Raw genomic sequence first — 16646 nt, 5'->3', positions numbered from 1 at the left:
CGTCAGTACACAGAAATGCCCAATACGTGATGTTTATGTTATTGAAAGAGTCGGTTAAATCACTGTGTGTAGTTGTGTAACTGTACAGAGTCGCTTGAATGAAATAGTTTGGTTTGAAAGCAGCTTTAATGTGACTTTATTTCTCCGACATGTAACACAAGAAGTCGACTGGAGGAATATAATCCCTCCGTTTATTCAGAGATGATCTACATACGCTACATCTCAATGAGTTAAATCACTTTCATGGGAGCAGTTATGTATTCCAATGGTTCATTGAAACCGTTTTACATTCACCATATGACGTGTTTATTGTACGAGACAGTGATGCAATCACGGGGATACACATTCTCCTGTTTCTCATTAAAAACCCAACGTAAACAATCCGGCATGTAGTGGAAGAATAGTGTTTATTCATTCAGCAAATGCAGTTGAAGCCTCTGTGCAGCTTTGACTCTAAACACGCTCTCATGTTATATTGAACTAGTGGGTGATGAATGGTCACGATGTGAATTCAGAATCTCTGCTGGATATCATCGCTTCCTTTCTGCATCATTTACTGACGCTGTCATGCCATAACAATAATCTTATTTTGAAGTAAACTTTTATTGGAGGTTTTACTTAGAAAAGAGAAGAAGAACACAATATCATCATGTTGTAGCGGTCCAAAATAAATTGAGCTAAGATTTTTTTGTTGTTGTTGTATTTTCGTAAATACAGAAGGAATGTAAATCTAATTATGAACAATTATAATAAACTAAACCATGGTTTCTTTCCTGGTGGTGGAAGTGGCAGTCTTTAGATGTGTCCGTCAACAAGAGTTACTTTGTGAGAGCAGGTGTTTTAAATTAAGTTGATGAAATCTTGTCTCTAGAAGCCCCTCCCCTTCCCCTTTAAAACAGGAGTGAGTTGACTGTCCAGCTGTCATTCCCAAACTTCCCCCTCACCTTGAGCAGACACACGGCCACAGCTCTGAGATTAGCTCATCAGAAATTACTCTACAAGGTGGTGTGTCAGGCCCTTTGTGTCTAACTCACCTGTCTTGGGTGTGTTGTGGTCACTGCATACGCTCTGCAAGCATTTGTCATAGTGACCACGCGCTACCTGTGTGAGTTGTTGTTCGTTGTGTGTAATTATTTTTTCCCCTTCACCCAGTGAATTCTGGCCATTCCCCATACCTGCCCACATGCCACCTTATCATTTTCTACTTCAGTTTACTTGAGATTTTATTTGTTCATTTAAATAAGGGAGGCATTTGTTTGTTAAAGTTGAAGAGGCATTTGTTAATTAAGAGTTAAGAGGCATTTATTTATTAAAACTGAGGATCTTTTTTTCCATTAAGAAATGTTTCAATTACAAACGGATTGAGTTAATTTAATTTGTTTTGTGTGGTTGGAAAAAAAAGCCAATCTGTCACCCCTTCCTGGTTGGGGTCATAGCTCCAGTACCACCACATTGTAATATGTGTAGACTCTTTTGTGGCATTGTGATAATTTTCAAAAGCTTTGGTGTAGAGTTATAGAATTGTATTCCATGATAGTTGAGATGATGACCAAGCTATATCAAAGTTTTTAGAGGACTTATGGCTAATTCACCGCTTTCCAAAAGATTTTTTTTTTTTTTTTTAAAAGAGCAGAAAAAACATCTGTATCTTAAAGTGCGTGTTGTGCCAGCTGGATCTTACTACATCTAGAAAAAGTGTCATTTATAAAACTACAGTTTACTAAGTTGCCCACTCTAAAGGGGTTAAAGAGTTAAGATTTTTACTTGTAGCAGAGAAGCCTTTTATTTGTAAGTGTTCACTCTTTTAGTCAGTAAACTTTATTTAACATGAAAGACATAAAAAAAACTCACAAGAACACATATGTAATTCGGCGGGGGAAAAAACAAGAATACAAAAAAGAAGAACTTTCATGGCAAACCTAATTCTTTCAAGGTGGAAAGCACCATTTCAGATAATGCTGAATATTGTGGGTGCTTTAGATGTTTTCCAAAACCAGAGTAAAAATTGTCTTTATTTTTATAAGGCTCTATTAATTGTATGATGTGCCAGACATGTTCCAGGGTCTGAGTGCACAACAGTACCTACCACTTAAGAAAAAAAAATCTAAAATATTCAATCAGAAAACAAAGCTGTCTTTATGTTTTAGGTCAAAATGGCATCTTTATATTCTAAATTGTGTTATGAGCTCACTGAGGACTGTAGCAGTCGACCGGCTCCATATATGTCTGTGTTTAACATTGTATTGAATGGCATGGAAATGACTGGAATAAGCCTTCTCTATTCTCATTAACTGGTGCAACAAATTGAACGTAAACATGCTGGTGTATATAAAGGGCATTAGTGTGTGTGTGTGTGTGTGTGTGTGTGTATGCGTGTGTTGGGGTCTCAGTGATATCATGTTTCATACAGAGGCCACTGTGTGCCAAAGTTACATTCACCCTCTTATGATACATTCTACTATATATGGAAATATGTTCACTTTAGTGAGCCGGAGAGAGAGACACCTGCATCACACACACACACATACACACACAAATACGTACACACACATGCTTGTACTTGTATACTTGTAAGGACCATCACTCTTGTAAATGGCCCCGACTACAGGACTTTCAGAATACAGCAAATTAAACTGTTGTCATGCTATTAAAACAGTGTTATCAGTCGCTATAAGCACCATAGATGTGGGTAAAGAGGGGCCTGCTACGCCCAATAGCAGCTTTTCTCATCTATTCACATGGACTGTCAAGTTGATGTTCACAAATATACGCATTTCCCAATGTTTCCAAATGTGCTCCGACTGCAGGCATATTTCTTTTGGCCTAAGTCTATTCTAACTTTAATTCTAACGCCTTAAAAACATGTTTATTTGAAATGTCCTCATTTTTCATAAAAGTTCAGTCCTCACAAATATAGAAGTACAAGAACACACACACACACACACACACAGAATTGTGAAGTGGTACCCAGTAAAACCAGCATACGGAAATGAGACCTCAATTTGGACCCCACGGACCATTTGCAGACCCATTTTAACACACACACACACACACACACACACACACACACATTCACAGAAAACTGAGGGCCACTGAAAATACTGGGGGACAACATGTAATGGGTTGCCAGTTTGAATAATGTGGACCCAATTTAATTTTGTATTTACGACTGGTGACCACATGCTGCATTAACGTGTGTGTATGTGTGTGTGAGCGTCACTGAATGCTTAAACATATGTGAATGTTTTTCATGTGTAAAGGAATGCAAATGGTCTCACTCATGTATAAATGTGTGTGTGTGTGTGTGTGTGTGTGTGTGTGTGTGCGTGTGTCTGTGTTGTATGTTTCCCCAGCGCTGACAGGCAGGTCCTGATGATATTAGTATGAAGAATGTGGGTCGTAATGTCAGAGATGGAGACACTGATATACAGATGGAACAAGGAGAGGGAGAGAGAGAGAGATCACCTTGTACGGTGTGCTTTGGCAATACTGTGTTTCAACAAGGTCATGCCAATAAAGCCTCATTGAATTGAATTGAGAGAGAGAGAGAGATTTGGATTTGTTTTTCTTTCTTAAAACACGTGTTTCTAACATTCATGTAACAGTACCTCTGTAAGACTTTGTGCACTCTAGGAGGAGACAAGAGAAAATTCATATACCTCTGTTGTGCAGACTTACTATCGTCTTTCAAATGTTGGCCACACCAAATGAATGAGCGTTTACATTTGACATGATTGTGTGAATATCGCAGTAGTAATGAACGGAAACAAAAAGACACTGATTCAGTAAAAAATGAGACCTGGATGTGCAAAGACAATCAAATATACAAAATGAGATTAAAATGCTACACAAGTTAGTAGAACTCCTGTGTGTGTCTCAGAGAACATTTTTAATGTAATGACGCACTTACTAGAAAAATATTTTTGCTTTGTTTGTTAGTGTGTATTCTATGAATGTTTTGAACCTGTCTAGCTCACCCTATACGTACTGTACCACCTGGTGGGTTCCAGAGATGACGGAAGGTCAGTCGCTGGCCTCTGTAGTAGTCGGAGAGTAATCAGCATTTGTTGAGCTGTCTTGTTCAGCTTTAAGGAGCTTCCTGGGGTCTGGTTTTTGCTTCGGTTTTATTGAGATTAATAAACTCCACCTTTTGTGGATTAACTTCCTACAGTGGATATATACCATTGTGAAATGGAGAACATTCATTAAAAAAGTACTTCATTGAGATTTCTCATGTAATAAATAATACATAAGAAATCTCAATGAAGTACAGCAATGCTACGATGCCTTATATCGTAGCGTGACTGCCACCATGTGGGCAATACACAGATGACATCATTTAGAATCCAGATCTGGGACAAAGTACATTAAACATTTATTCAAACTAAACTAAATTGAGTTAAATCAGGATCTGAATGAATCAACCTCTGTTACATCATTCTGCTTATTGTTTCCCCAGTCATTCATTCATTCATTCATTCATGAAAAATCATGCTGGCATACATTAAAAACAGAATTGCAGCACATCCACACAATATGCTGGATTTTTTTTTCACAGGTCCCGTTCCCCTCTTATGCAATATTATAAAACAGATGAGGGATTTCATTTTTAAGTAACTGCATATTTTTATTGTGTTAATCAAAAACAATCTGACATGACATTTCACAAAGACCTCTGGGAGTATTACAGTGCACCACGTTAACTTTGGCCTTCGACCTTTGAACTTTCACCTACAAACCGCTCTACGCTCACACACACACCACTGTTCCTTTGCCATTATATACAGAGCTCTGCTTTCCCCCAAAACTTTCACACACACACACAAACCACAAGCACACATTCATCTCTCGCTCACACACACACACACACACACACACAAGCCTCTCGTTGCAAGCTATCGTACAGGGGTGCGTCACATGGCATGGGATACAACAGGAGTGTTGATTGGAGGGCTGTGTGAACAACAAAGACTCTAATTGGACACTGTTCGGGAGGAGTTTTTTTTTTTTATCCATTGGCTGTAATGTCCAAAAAAATGTTGAGGATGAGTCCTTTTCAGCAGAACATGAACAATACAGATGTAAATCTACATTTATAAGAAAAATAAAAATCCACCACAACATATCAGCTTATCTTTGCACATAAATACATAGGAATAATAATAATATTCAACATTGTGCTTCCTTTCTTTCTCTCGCTCTTTCTCGCCACCGCACCATTGTCAAACGCGTCAGCCACTAACATCGGTCATGCAATTTCAAAAGAGCACAAAACAACAGCTGGCTTAAAAAGAGAGACTCGAGCAAATTTGACATCACTACCAATGTGAATACTCTCTCATTAAGGAAAAAGAAGTACAATACTACTAATCTCCATTTAGTGAATTAGTAGTCTAAATTTAGTTCTGCAGTTTAAATGCAGACAGGTGGCATCTTCTTACATTTAAACTCGTTTTTTTAATGTGTTTAACATCCTGGATGTGGTGTCAAAATGCAGAGTGTCCCTTTTACAGGAGTCAGTCCGTTCAGTTCGGTTTAAAGAGTTAATTACATCTCTATAAAGAAGGTATATAAATAACAACGACAATGATTCCATACATCTAAAATCCACTCGCAGACCTAGTTTGTGCTGCCTCCTGTTATCGCGGCCTTTCTGTGTGAATTCATGAACACACCAAAAGCCAAATCTAGCCAATTTCCGTACACTGAAAATCTTGAAAGCAATGATACTAATGCAAAATGTGTGACAGCAACACAAATTAGACCATAATTTCATCATAAAAATGCATGATCGCAAAACATAAAAGCAGGTTTTATGTTACATGGCCATTTGCTTTCTTTCATGTGGATAGACTATGATATAATACAGTATGGTACCACAGGAAGGCTCCTCATCCGAGCCCGTACACACAATGGACACTACGGGGGGGCAGGCTAAACACACCATGTTAGCACAGACGACCAACAAACTTTACAGATAATACACACACAGAGAGAGAGAGACACAGAGAAGGAAGACCTTATCGTACTAATTGTCCATTAGGAAGAGATGACATCATTAAGCAGCAAAAGTCAATGATATTAATGACTATAACACGACGTTGAGAAGTGATTCCAACAGTGTGTGAAGTCATATGGAAGTTTTTTTTTTCTTCGCAGACAGTGAAATGCATTGTGGGTAGCGCAAAAGAGCAGCTTTCTGTGCATTTTGCCGTGTTGAGCGAGGAGTCGGCGACTCGCTCGTCTTTGCATATATGTATTTATCACAAACAACATATGCAAGAACAGTGTAAAAGAGCAAGGAGTAGAAGTACCGCTAAGAATACAAAAAACAAAATCATAGTTTCACTCATAAATATCATGCTAATATATATATATATGTATATATATATATATATATGTATATATATATATATATATATGTATATGTATATATATATATATATATATATATATATATATATACTGTACTGTAGCCCAGAAACATGGGTTGTCATACTAGAGTCCCTCTTCCTCTTCACCCACACCACATGATTTCTCCTTTATGTTAATGCACAAAACATTAAACACAGCCAAAAGTAAAACCAATAAATAGCAAATTTTAGAGTGAGGTTTTGGATCATCTTCTCCTATATGCACTAAAACTTGTCTTGATGTAATCCAGATCTTATTTGGGCTTTTATTAGCTTTAACAAATTGACTTCTTTGTGCTCCAGCTTTGTCTGTTTACTGTAAACATCTCATCTTTCTCCCACATCATGGAATGCCAGTAGTTTTTCCACCCCTCGTTCTCTAGTGGTTTGGACCAGTAAAGCAATATAATCATATCTTGCCAGATACAACTGCTCTCCAACCAGGACTGCATTGTGTTGTGTGATTTATTTTTGCTGCAACATGCCTCAATGTGCCTAAGGAAACCACTAAAAAAAAACCTACTATATAATATAACCAGTTTGCAACATGCTGATGTGTTCCACAGGCTGCCCCACGCTGCTGGCATCTCCACCTCTTCTGACTGACTGCATTATGGTATATGTGCAACAAAAGCACTACAGGAAGTTGATCAATGTACCTGTAGAAATAATGCTTTAGAAAGTGTTTGTCTGCATGCTTGTGCAATTGCACATAAATAGTTAAATGTGTTTCCAGTTAGAGACCGTTACTTTCCAGTATATTCCAGTTTCTCCATTCCTTCCCCGTTATGCGCAGCACCCAAGTCCACCCTTTTGTCCACATTGGTATGAAATCTTCAGGTAAGAAAAGCCGCGAGGAGAGGTCATCCAAAACTTTGGGGGCTGATTGTGTTCGGAGTGGTGCAGTCCAGAGAGCAGGTGTTCATACTGTGAGCAAGTATCCACATATAACATGTAGTAGGCAAGCTTTAATTACCCAACAAAAGATGTGGTAATCCTGTGTTGTGAACCCCAATCCATATACAGTCAGTGGCAAAGGGAATGACAGGTGAGTTTGAGTTTATAAAGGTGGGTTCACTCCCACGTACCTGCTTATACTAAGCTAGTGGAACAGTGTAAAGGGATCGTGCAGAATCAGTTTGGGCAGTAAGGCAGCACATGCAGGGGCTGGCCAGTGGGACGAGGACTCAGGGAGTGGGGTACCATATAGTGGGAGCATCCATAGATAAAATATACACAATAGAGGAGGTGTGTGTGTGTGTGTGTGTGTGTGTGTCTGCGTGTGTTTTCATGTGGTGTGTCTGTACGTGTGAACACCTCCAGGAGTTCTTGGTCTCTCAGTCTATTATTCGCCTCTTTTCTTTCTTGTATCAGTCATTCTTTTCTCCCTCCATGTCTTTCTCTACGCTGTTACTCCCCTGCGCTGCGAGGCGCCCGAGGGTTCGGTTTCCCGTCGTGGGTCCGGCGGTTTCTCCCCTTCCTTATCTCCTGAAGATGCTTCCACTTCTTGTTAGCTGGGCGGACGGCGGGGCCCAGAGGCGGGACCTCCTTCCCCGGAGCAGGAAAGGTCTTTTCCCCTTGGTCGCCGCCTCCGCCGCCGGCATTCTTTCGCGCCCAAACTTGCTCACAAATCTGGTCGACGGTGCTCAGGTTGGGGTGGTCCACCAGCTGCATGAAATCCCGGTACCAAAGCTTTTGGTTGGTTGGGGGCGCGCCTCCGCTGCGGGGGTCTAATCGGACAGGGGCGTCCGAGGGCAGGTTGGAGACTGAGGTGGATGATGAAGGTACGACTTCCAGGGTGATGCCTAGTAAGGTTTGGGTGAAGCCGTGCTCCATGGCGTGGCACTGGTAGACGCCGACGTCTCTCTTCAGGACTCGGCGAATCAGAAGGCCTCTGTCTGTCTGGAGGATGCGGTCATCTAGACGCACCTGGAAAACAGAAATAATTTCATTGAAATGTTGGAGCTGAACTATGTGCCGTATGCTGCCATTTTGTCCTATTGTACAAGTGCGTGTCTTGGCACCAATGTCATCCAGGAAAGTCCCATGTACATGTGTAAAGACATGGGTGAATTATGAGACAATGGGCCTCTGGGCACAGACATGCAAAAGGCCCCACCACTTCTCCTACATAGGACCAAGACACACAGTGTGTCTCTTTGTAGTCTTTTCGTGGTTTTGTGTCTCTTTGTGGTTGTTTTGTCTTGTTTTGGTCGTCTTTAATCTCTTTGTAGCTGTTTTGTCTGAGTGATCTTGCTTAACAACGATGTCATGTGGGGGAAATTATGAAATCTGGATAAAGAATTTTTTTTCCAGAATCATAATAAATGTTTACACTACTTGCACATTGTGAAATAATAGCTTTCTGATTTCATTATATGCACACTCTTGTAAAACCTTTTTGTGACTTTTGATCTTGTCAGATCTCTTAGTTATAACTCACCTCTTCCCGTGGGTTCTGTGGATGTTTCTGGTAGGTCCAGGTGACTCTGGCCTGAAGGGATTTGGGGATACACTCCAAGAAAGTGCTGCTTCCCTCCACTCCATAGAGCTTCCTCTCTGCAACACGGTGCTTATGATGGTCTGCAGGGGGCAGCAGAGACAAGGACATTATGAGGGTCTACTGTAACCAAAGACTAAGGACTCACTACCATACTAATAACAATCCAGGATGAGATGGGCAGGACAGGACAATGCAAGAAAGGTCAGGAGAGAGAAGGACTAATAAATTGGACAAGGAAGGCAGGGAAGGAAAGACCTGGCCAAAACCAGAACAGACAGGACAGACTCAGGAAAGACTGGATGATATGGGACAGAAACAAATTGAGCTGATAATGCTGATAGGAAACCAAAGCTGACTTTGAAACAGACCTATAAAGACTCAATTATAAAACCAAAGCTGACTTTGAAACAGACCTATAAAGACTCAATTATAATAATAGTCACTGGGTCTTTTTCAGTCTTGTGACTAAATATATTAATACATTGGCATCACAAGAAAAAATATGTAAGCCACATTAGTTCTTAGCACAATAGAGGCGTTATTACAATAGAGTCTTAGTCAACGCTGATTAATGAAAGCCTCTGTTGGCTGCTGATGGGAAAGTCATGCATGTTGTCACTATGAGTGATGAGGTTTAATGATGACAAAGGATCCATTAACCTTAGCCATAAGTGGGAGTACATGTGCTCAACTTTCTACAAGAAAGATTTACAAAAATATATCCAACATGCAAGAACGTGATTGGGTCAGCATAAGATTGTTTCTAGTCACCAGCACAAATGATTGGGGAAACAATGGTGTGTAAACTGACCGCTGATCAGCTCTTTGGGGCAATGCCACTCTCATCAGAGACAATTACTCTGACCTTCATTAGTTTTACACAACACGGCTTGCATGCCACATGATGTAATCGTATTACCCAGGAGCTGCTAAAGTTTGGGCGATTAGCGTGATTCAGTTATGTGGCAGAGAGACAGATAGCGGCAGAATGCTGGTATTGTGGTCTGGGAGGACAGAGGTCACGAGGGGTTGAAGGGTGGAAGGATTTGGGATTTTTTGGCACAGGGACAGTGAGGTGTCAGATGCCAAGAGTCTCTGTGAGTCAGAGCAGGATCAGTGTAAAGCTTTGTTCTTATTTATTGAATATAACCTTGTAGCAGTCAACCTAAAGAACGGGTCACAGCTACAAGAGCTTTCATGTTTTCATATTAACAACCAGACAAAACAATAGTTTTTTAATATTACCTCCAGAGCACAGGGTGTTGGGGTCTCCGTTCCTGACATCCTGGCGACGGAAACGTCTGTAAAATAAGTTTATTACAATTTACTATAAGATTAGGGGAGTATTGATTATACTTCCAAATACAATCATTTTCATTGTGATATCCTGCTCAATGTAATGAATGGTCATCTGGTGTGTGTCGTTAGTATTTGTGTCACAGACCTCTTGGTATTTGGCAGGTAGCGAGTGCATGAGGTTCCATCCCAGGCACAGTACGGGTCTCTGGCCAGGCAGCACTCAGCGCAGGCCTTCCCATACACACTGCAGCGGTGGAGGGGGACCTGGGCTATGCCTGTGTCTGAGCCCAGATACAGCTGTTGCTGTGAGGACACAAATTGGAGGGACAAATTTTAAAAGACAGTTCCAGGACCTAAAAGGAATCAGTTCGTACTTGTATGTGTCTCAAACCGGACCATCCAGCTTTCTGTGTCCGTGACAACTTTTGCAATTTATGATGCCTCCTTGTGACATTGCATTGTTACAAATCTACTGGGTCCCATCACAGGTGATAACCATTCTCTAGCCCTGACCTAACTGACCTTTAAGCTGCCTTTGACTTCTGCTCTTACCAATCAAGCAGCAGATACCCGGCCCCACTGGCTTGACCTCGACCCAGTGCACCTTTTAAAGTGTCTTTGAATCCTATCGTCACGCGAGCAAAAAGCAGAAACTACAGCGGCTGTCCGAACTGGTTCGATAGGCAACTTTATCTGAATTCCATAACTGTGACATGTTGGGTCCTCGCCTATCCATATACTAAGATTTTGGGGAAGATGGAAGCACATTATAAATTGCCCTGCACTTCTCTCCAGCTGAGTTTCTTTTCCCCAACTCATCCATTCACTCTGCTTTGCCTGAGATACTGCTCTTGCACATCTAGCAGCCTTTTCTTGCCTCTGAATCTCCTCTACAATCATCTTCCTCCTGCCAACATCTGCTGCTTTGCCTCGTGTAGGCTGTTTTACTGAATGCTTAGCCTAAATGCTGTACCTGCCCTACAGCATCCCTATCTGTAAGTGCTGCCTGAGCCTGTAATATTGTCTTATATCATAAAGTATAAAACAAACAAACCCGTTTTGAAGAGATCTGCATGTCGATGATAGATGAGGCATCCTGAAGAGCAGAGGACATACAGAAAATGAATCACCATGCTACATATCAAATAAATTTGCATTATTAAAGACAGACTTTTTCAGATGAATTGCCATGAATTGTCACTCAAAATACATTCAGTACTGCTTTTGTCTACAAGAAATGAGCTTTAGCATAGCTTTCTTACTTTGAAGACCTCCAGCTCCTCCAGTAGGAGCTCCTCCATGTTGTTCCAGCTCTCCTTGGGGATGTTGATCACCTTTAGCACTGTCCCTTTGTCTGAAATAAGAGATGCAGTCCATCAAGTCACACATCATAACACTTTCATTATTTCCATGAGTTAGAGCTGGAAACAAGTCATTCACCTGTGCCAATGAACATGACATCATACTGTCCGTCGGCGGCGCTGACTCTGTCCACAGCGATCTGTGTGAAGCTGTAGTCCACGTTGGTCCTGACGAAGACGGGCCGTCGGCTCATAGGGTAGACGGGGTTATACATCAGAGGGTGGTGACGCGCAAACTGGATCACATCGTCTGGGAAACCCTTTGTGGACTCGAAGCTGCCGAATGTCTTGCTGGGACACTAATGGAGGGTAACAAAGGAAAGTTTAACTCATATTCCAGCAGTCAAGCAAACTTGCAGACAATCACAAATGGGATGCAGCACAAAAGTAAGTGTTCCAAATGGCAAATTTACAATTAAAGTCCAATTGCAGTTAGTTTGCAGGTGCATTTTTGTGGTAAACACTTTACTGAACTTCAATGGGGATGCAAAATGGTGCAAGTAAATTGAAACATTAAAAAAACAAACTAAATACTGGAAAAATCATCAAAACTGAAACCATTTCAATAGCAAATATTGTCCTGGGAATGTATGAACATGCATTTTTCCTATTTATAAAAGGATTTAGCCACCACCCAGCCATTCAAAGCACTTTAATAATCCAGCCAATCCACTCCTACTGTGAGGGATTTGTTATAGCTCTGCAGAGCAGGACTGACTCTGTGTACTCTTTGCCATGTTTGGACTCAAACGTTCCACAATGACTCATACTATATTTGATGAGCGAATTTGTTTCGTGTTTACTCTGCATGTAAACTGTTAGAAAATGTCTGAGTTGACAGAGCCGTGGTCCAGCAGGCCACAGTGAGGTGATTATGGTGTGATGGGTCACAGGGATGTGAGAGATTTTCTCCAGGTCAGAGTCCAGCCTCCCTCTCTAATTAACATTCCAGTCTTAGACTTTCATTCCAGATACTGAAACTTTACCAACTTATGCTGTAGCATCATGCAGTTTTCATACTTTTTTTATGGTGTGTAGAGGCGATACAGTTTGCCCATAAAGTCAAAAACCTTTGATCTGGTTCATGCATTTAAAACTGCTTTCTATGCAGTTTTGCATAATTCTCTTGAAAGCGCGATCGGTTTCTTCTAATTTGATTCGTTCCGCTAATTTTACAACCCAGTGAGGTGATAATGGCGTGAGAGAGGGTTTACTGTAGGCCCATTACAATTACTATTCTGCAGTCATACAATGGGGATTGTTCTGCTGTGGCAGTTAACAGCTGAAGCTCCGCATAACAAATCCTGCTGACGCTACGCTTGTGTGCTTAGCAGAATGTAAGAGTCCTAATAAAGCACTTATTGATTGGAAGGACTTTTGGATGAAATTAGGTCTAATGCTGCAAGTGTATGAAGAGCCTTTAAGACTTATATCACAAGGATATTACATGAGATTAATGTATTCATATTAATATGAATTTGTATTTTTAAAGTTCAGTGCACCTGTGGCGATAATATAATGTTAAAGTACTCCATTACGACTAAAGTTCTTGCTTTAATAATTTGATTTAAGTAAATATTATGCATTCAAGAGTTTACTTAAGTAAAAGAAAATGATCTTAAGGATCAGTAGAAGTACAAGTACCTCAGAATTGTATACAGTTCTTCTATTAATGCACTTTTCACCGGGGTTAGAGACTCTTGACACTACTCTATGGATGGGTCTTGACCATAGATATAAGAAGTGTATACGTAGTCAACGTGACATCAGCCATTGGTTTGTGGACTACGGTTTTGAAAGCCTCGACTTCAGCATTTTGGCCATCGCCATCTTGGCTTTTTGCAACCAGAAGGGACACAAGAAGGTGGAGCTAAGTACAACTGAACGCTGAATAAGACATTTTTAGGCGACCAAAATCTTAAAATTAACTTTCATGAACTGAAAACACACTGTGAAAGGGTTAAAGTTATACGACAAAAACACGGACAACTCCCAGACCGGACAACGCCGTGGTAGCGACCTGTCAATCACAAGGTAGCCACGCCCTAAAGCCTCCCCTGCTTTATGGTCTATTTGACTCTAAATGGGACCATAATTTACTAAATGAACATCATGCTGTATTGAAGAAGACTTGAAACTAGTGATTGAGACCATAAACTCATGTTTACAATGTTTACTGAGGTAATAAATCAAGTGAGAAGTAGGCTCATTTTCTCATAGACTTCTATACAATCAGACTTCTTTTTGCAACCAGAGGAGTCACCCCCTACTGGCTGTTAGAAAGAATGCAAGTTTAAAGCACTTAAGTATTGGCTTCACTTTTCAGAACCGGAGGTTTCCCACTGGTGTTGACAGTTATTGACATACCATTCCTGGGCGTGGATAGGGGACTTTTCCCTGGAAGGGGACCCACTGGTAGTTGGGCCCCTCTTTGTGGGCAAAAGGTCCCAGGAAGGCCCTCCGGATGTCATTCATGGAGTAGAGACACACTGCTGAGCCTTTAAATACACTGCTGCTGGGGGACAGGGGGAGCTGGGTTAGAGACATCAAAACACACACACTTGCCTTTCTCTCCTTTCTCTCTCTTTTGCACACACACACTGACACACGCACACACACACACACACACTCACACACACAATATGAATGAACTCTGACCTGGAAGTAGAGAAGACAGTGTAGACCAGAGGGTTCTTTCTGTCCCTCGTCTGCAGCAGGAACACGTCGCCTGAGGACGGACACACACACACACACTTAGGTCAGGTGGTAGTCCAGAGGTCAAAGGTTAAGAGAAAGATAAGCAAAGCCCCATGGCCATGTCTACTTTAAAGAGATGTTTCAGTAACAACTCATTCATGACAAGGAACAAAATCCACTGCAGCTTCGAGCAGTGGTTTTTAAAATCATTTTATTTAGATTGTTGATTGCTGATTAAAACACTCTCTTACACTTGACAGGTTTGTGTGTGCCACAGACAAGATGCATTTCGGAGTCTTGCACCATAATAAATAGAATTCTGCTCCAACTAGTATTAAACTATTAAAAGTAATGTGGTGTAGGTATTTCAGTAGAATAATGTCAACGGGTTCAGATATTTCTACAGGGAGGTCCTTTCTAAAGATTTGGCCTCAGGTGTGGTCAAAAAGCTCTTGGTCGAGAGATAAGGGACTCATTGTTCATATGAGGGAATGTGATGGACAGGTTTTGCCTAAGGTAGGGTTAGGATTTGGACAAATTCTTCCACTTAGTTCACCTTTCACTGCGTCACGAGATAAGCACAAAGAGGGATCATGTTATGGCCCACAGATATGGACAGAGAGATCAATCAAAAACATCTTGAGAGAGAGAGAAACCGCTGCAGCTGCTGTGCAAACCTCATGGCCGGAGGTTTGGTGCTTCTCTTTGTGAGATGTGGTGTTGTCAAGTGTTGTTTGCTTTATCTTTTTTTTATTTGTATTTTTTTGGCCCCTTTTTGCCTTTATGATAGCACAGCTGCAGACAGGACATAGGGAGAGAGAAGGGATGGCATGCAGCAAAGAGCCTCAGGTTGGATTCGAACCCGGGCCGCGAGGGTTGTTTGCTTTAGTCAGAAATTGTGCATTATTTTCATGATTCAATGATTCCTCTAAGCAATGGCATTTGAAGGAAGATGTATTTAAGTCTAATGGGCTTTTATTCGACTTGAATTTGATTTGAAACACATGAACATGCCTCCCAACTCCTAATAATTGCGACAAGCCGCACTTCGTTGAGTATTGCTCTTATGAAACGCGAAATATGGACAAATCCAGAGCTTGATGGGCCTGCCCCGCCTATAACAGTTGCCAAGCTATGTTTGGACAATTGCTTGGAGGAGGGGTTTAGCGAAGGGACAACTGTTGCAGAGAAACAAACATGACTTACATTTTACTTGTCCATTCCTCTTAGACTTATCCACATTATTTTACTGTATGAAGACATATTTTACAAAAGCATACATAATGGTTAAAGCCGTTTTATCTCCTACAGTAGTTGTGGTTATTAATGAGCACAGTGCTCGGGTAAACTGGCACCAGGCGTCTGTGGAGCAATCCGAGTGAGTTTTAGAGTGAAATTATGTCTTCTTTATCATAAAATATTCCCTCTGCCCACAACCCATGCTTTAGAAATGGAGCCCCACTTCTGGATCCTGTCTAATGAAAACACATTATCGCCTTTTTGTCATACGAAGACTCACCAGAGACGAGCCTGCAACTTACTCTGAACTCACAGCGAAAACACTGGCTTTGGATCAGGCCAGAATCTATTACCAATGAATCTCGTACGCATGCTTTCTCCGAGTCTGCAGGAATGTGGGGCTGAATGGTAATCTACAATTGAGGTCAGAAATCCTGGTTAATTTATTATGCTTTCTTCGACTTTCTCTCCCTTTGCACCCACAGAATGTGCCTCTGGGTAAAACGGATACAGCAAGGTTGGAAAATTTCAACACTTTGTTTTGCTTTTTCTAACTTCTGAAAAATAGGATTACTTTATCATACTGCAAAATGTTTAGGATGGATAATTTCAAAACTGGGGACAGAAAATGGAAACCTAGACCGGCTTAGCTGCTTTGTTATTGGAGTTGATTGGAGTTCACTCAACATGAGGACATCTGTTGTGGTCAGAGGTCTGTTGACTCACCTCAACAGAGATCCATTGAAGTCAAGAGTGTGCTTTCACAACATATTCTCATACAACAGTTTGTATGATATCTTATGAAAACATTGTTCCTCCTTTTTGGTTTGTTTTCCTACGAATGTCCAGCAACTCCTGTCAATTTCCGCTCATTAAATCCACACAGACTTTTCAAATAGCTTCCATCTTCGCAGGTAACAACTTCCTTAAGTTTAAGCAAGAAAACTACTTAGTTAGGTTTAAGAAAATCTTGTGGTTTGGCTTAAAATAACTCCGGAAGTGGCTATCCTTAAGCACGTAACTTAAGTGACAAATAAATCAACGTTGACTTCTGGTTTCACACGCCACATGAACGCTGGGTGAAAGTCTGGTGTTTTTTGACCTACCTATACGAATTACAGTGCATTACTTTTT

General features: G+C 40.9%; 1 protein-coding gene across 3 annotated transcripts in view; it reads right to left on the bottom strand.

The window, feature by feature from the left end:
* Positions 1 to 6435: 6435 nt before the first annotated feature.
* sema3b (sema domain, immunoglobulin domain (Ig), short basic domain, secreted, (semaphorin) 3B) overlaps positions 6436 to 16646 on the bottom strand; it is an 83590-nt gene continuing 73379 nt past the window's right edge. For 2 of the 3 annotated variants that reach the window (XM_037773147.1, XM_037773148.1), the window contains exons 10-18: positions 14235 to 14304; positions 13944 to 14088; positions 11656 to 11875; positions 11478 to 11569; positions 11270 to 11311; positions 10361 to 10518; positions 10162 to 10217; positions 8857 to 8996; positions 7824 to 8342 (exon numbers count right to left, since the gene is read on the bottom strand). In XM_037773147.1, the coding sequence (XP_037629075.1) occupies positions 7824 to 8342; positions 8857 to 8996; positions 10162 to 10217; positions 10361 to 10518; positions 11270 to 11311; positions 11478 to 11569; positions 11656 to 11875; positions 13944 to 14088; positions 14235 to 14304 (1442 nt within the window). Of the gene's footprint in view, positions 8343 to 8856; positions 8997 to 10161; positions 10218 to 10360; positions 10519 to 11269; positions 11312 to 11477; positions 11570 to 11655; positions 11876 to 13943; positions 14089 to 14234; positions 14305 to 16646 lie in introns of all 3 variants that reach the window. The other variant, XM_037773150.1, reaches the window with a different exon arrangement.

This window comes from Sebastes umbrosus, chromosome 6, assembly GCF_015220745.1.
Source record: "Sebastes umbrosus isolate fSebUmb1 chromosome 6, fSebUmb1.pri, whole genome shotgun sequence".
Taxonomy (NCBI): Eukaryota; Metazoa; Chordata; class Actinopteri; order Perciformes; family Sebastidae; genus Sebastes; species Sebastes umbrosus.
The sequence above is the reverse complement of the archived record's forward strand: the minus strand, read 5'-3'. Positions and strand labels throughout refer to the sequence as shown.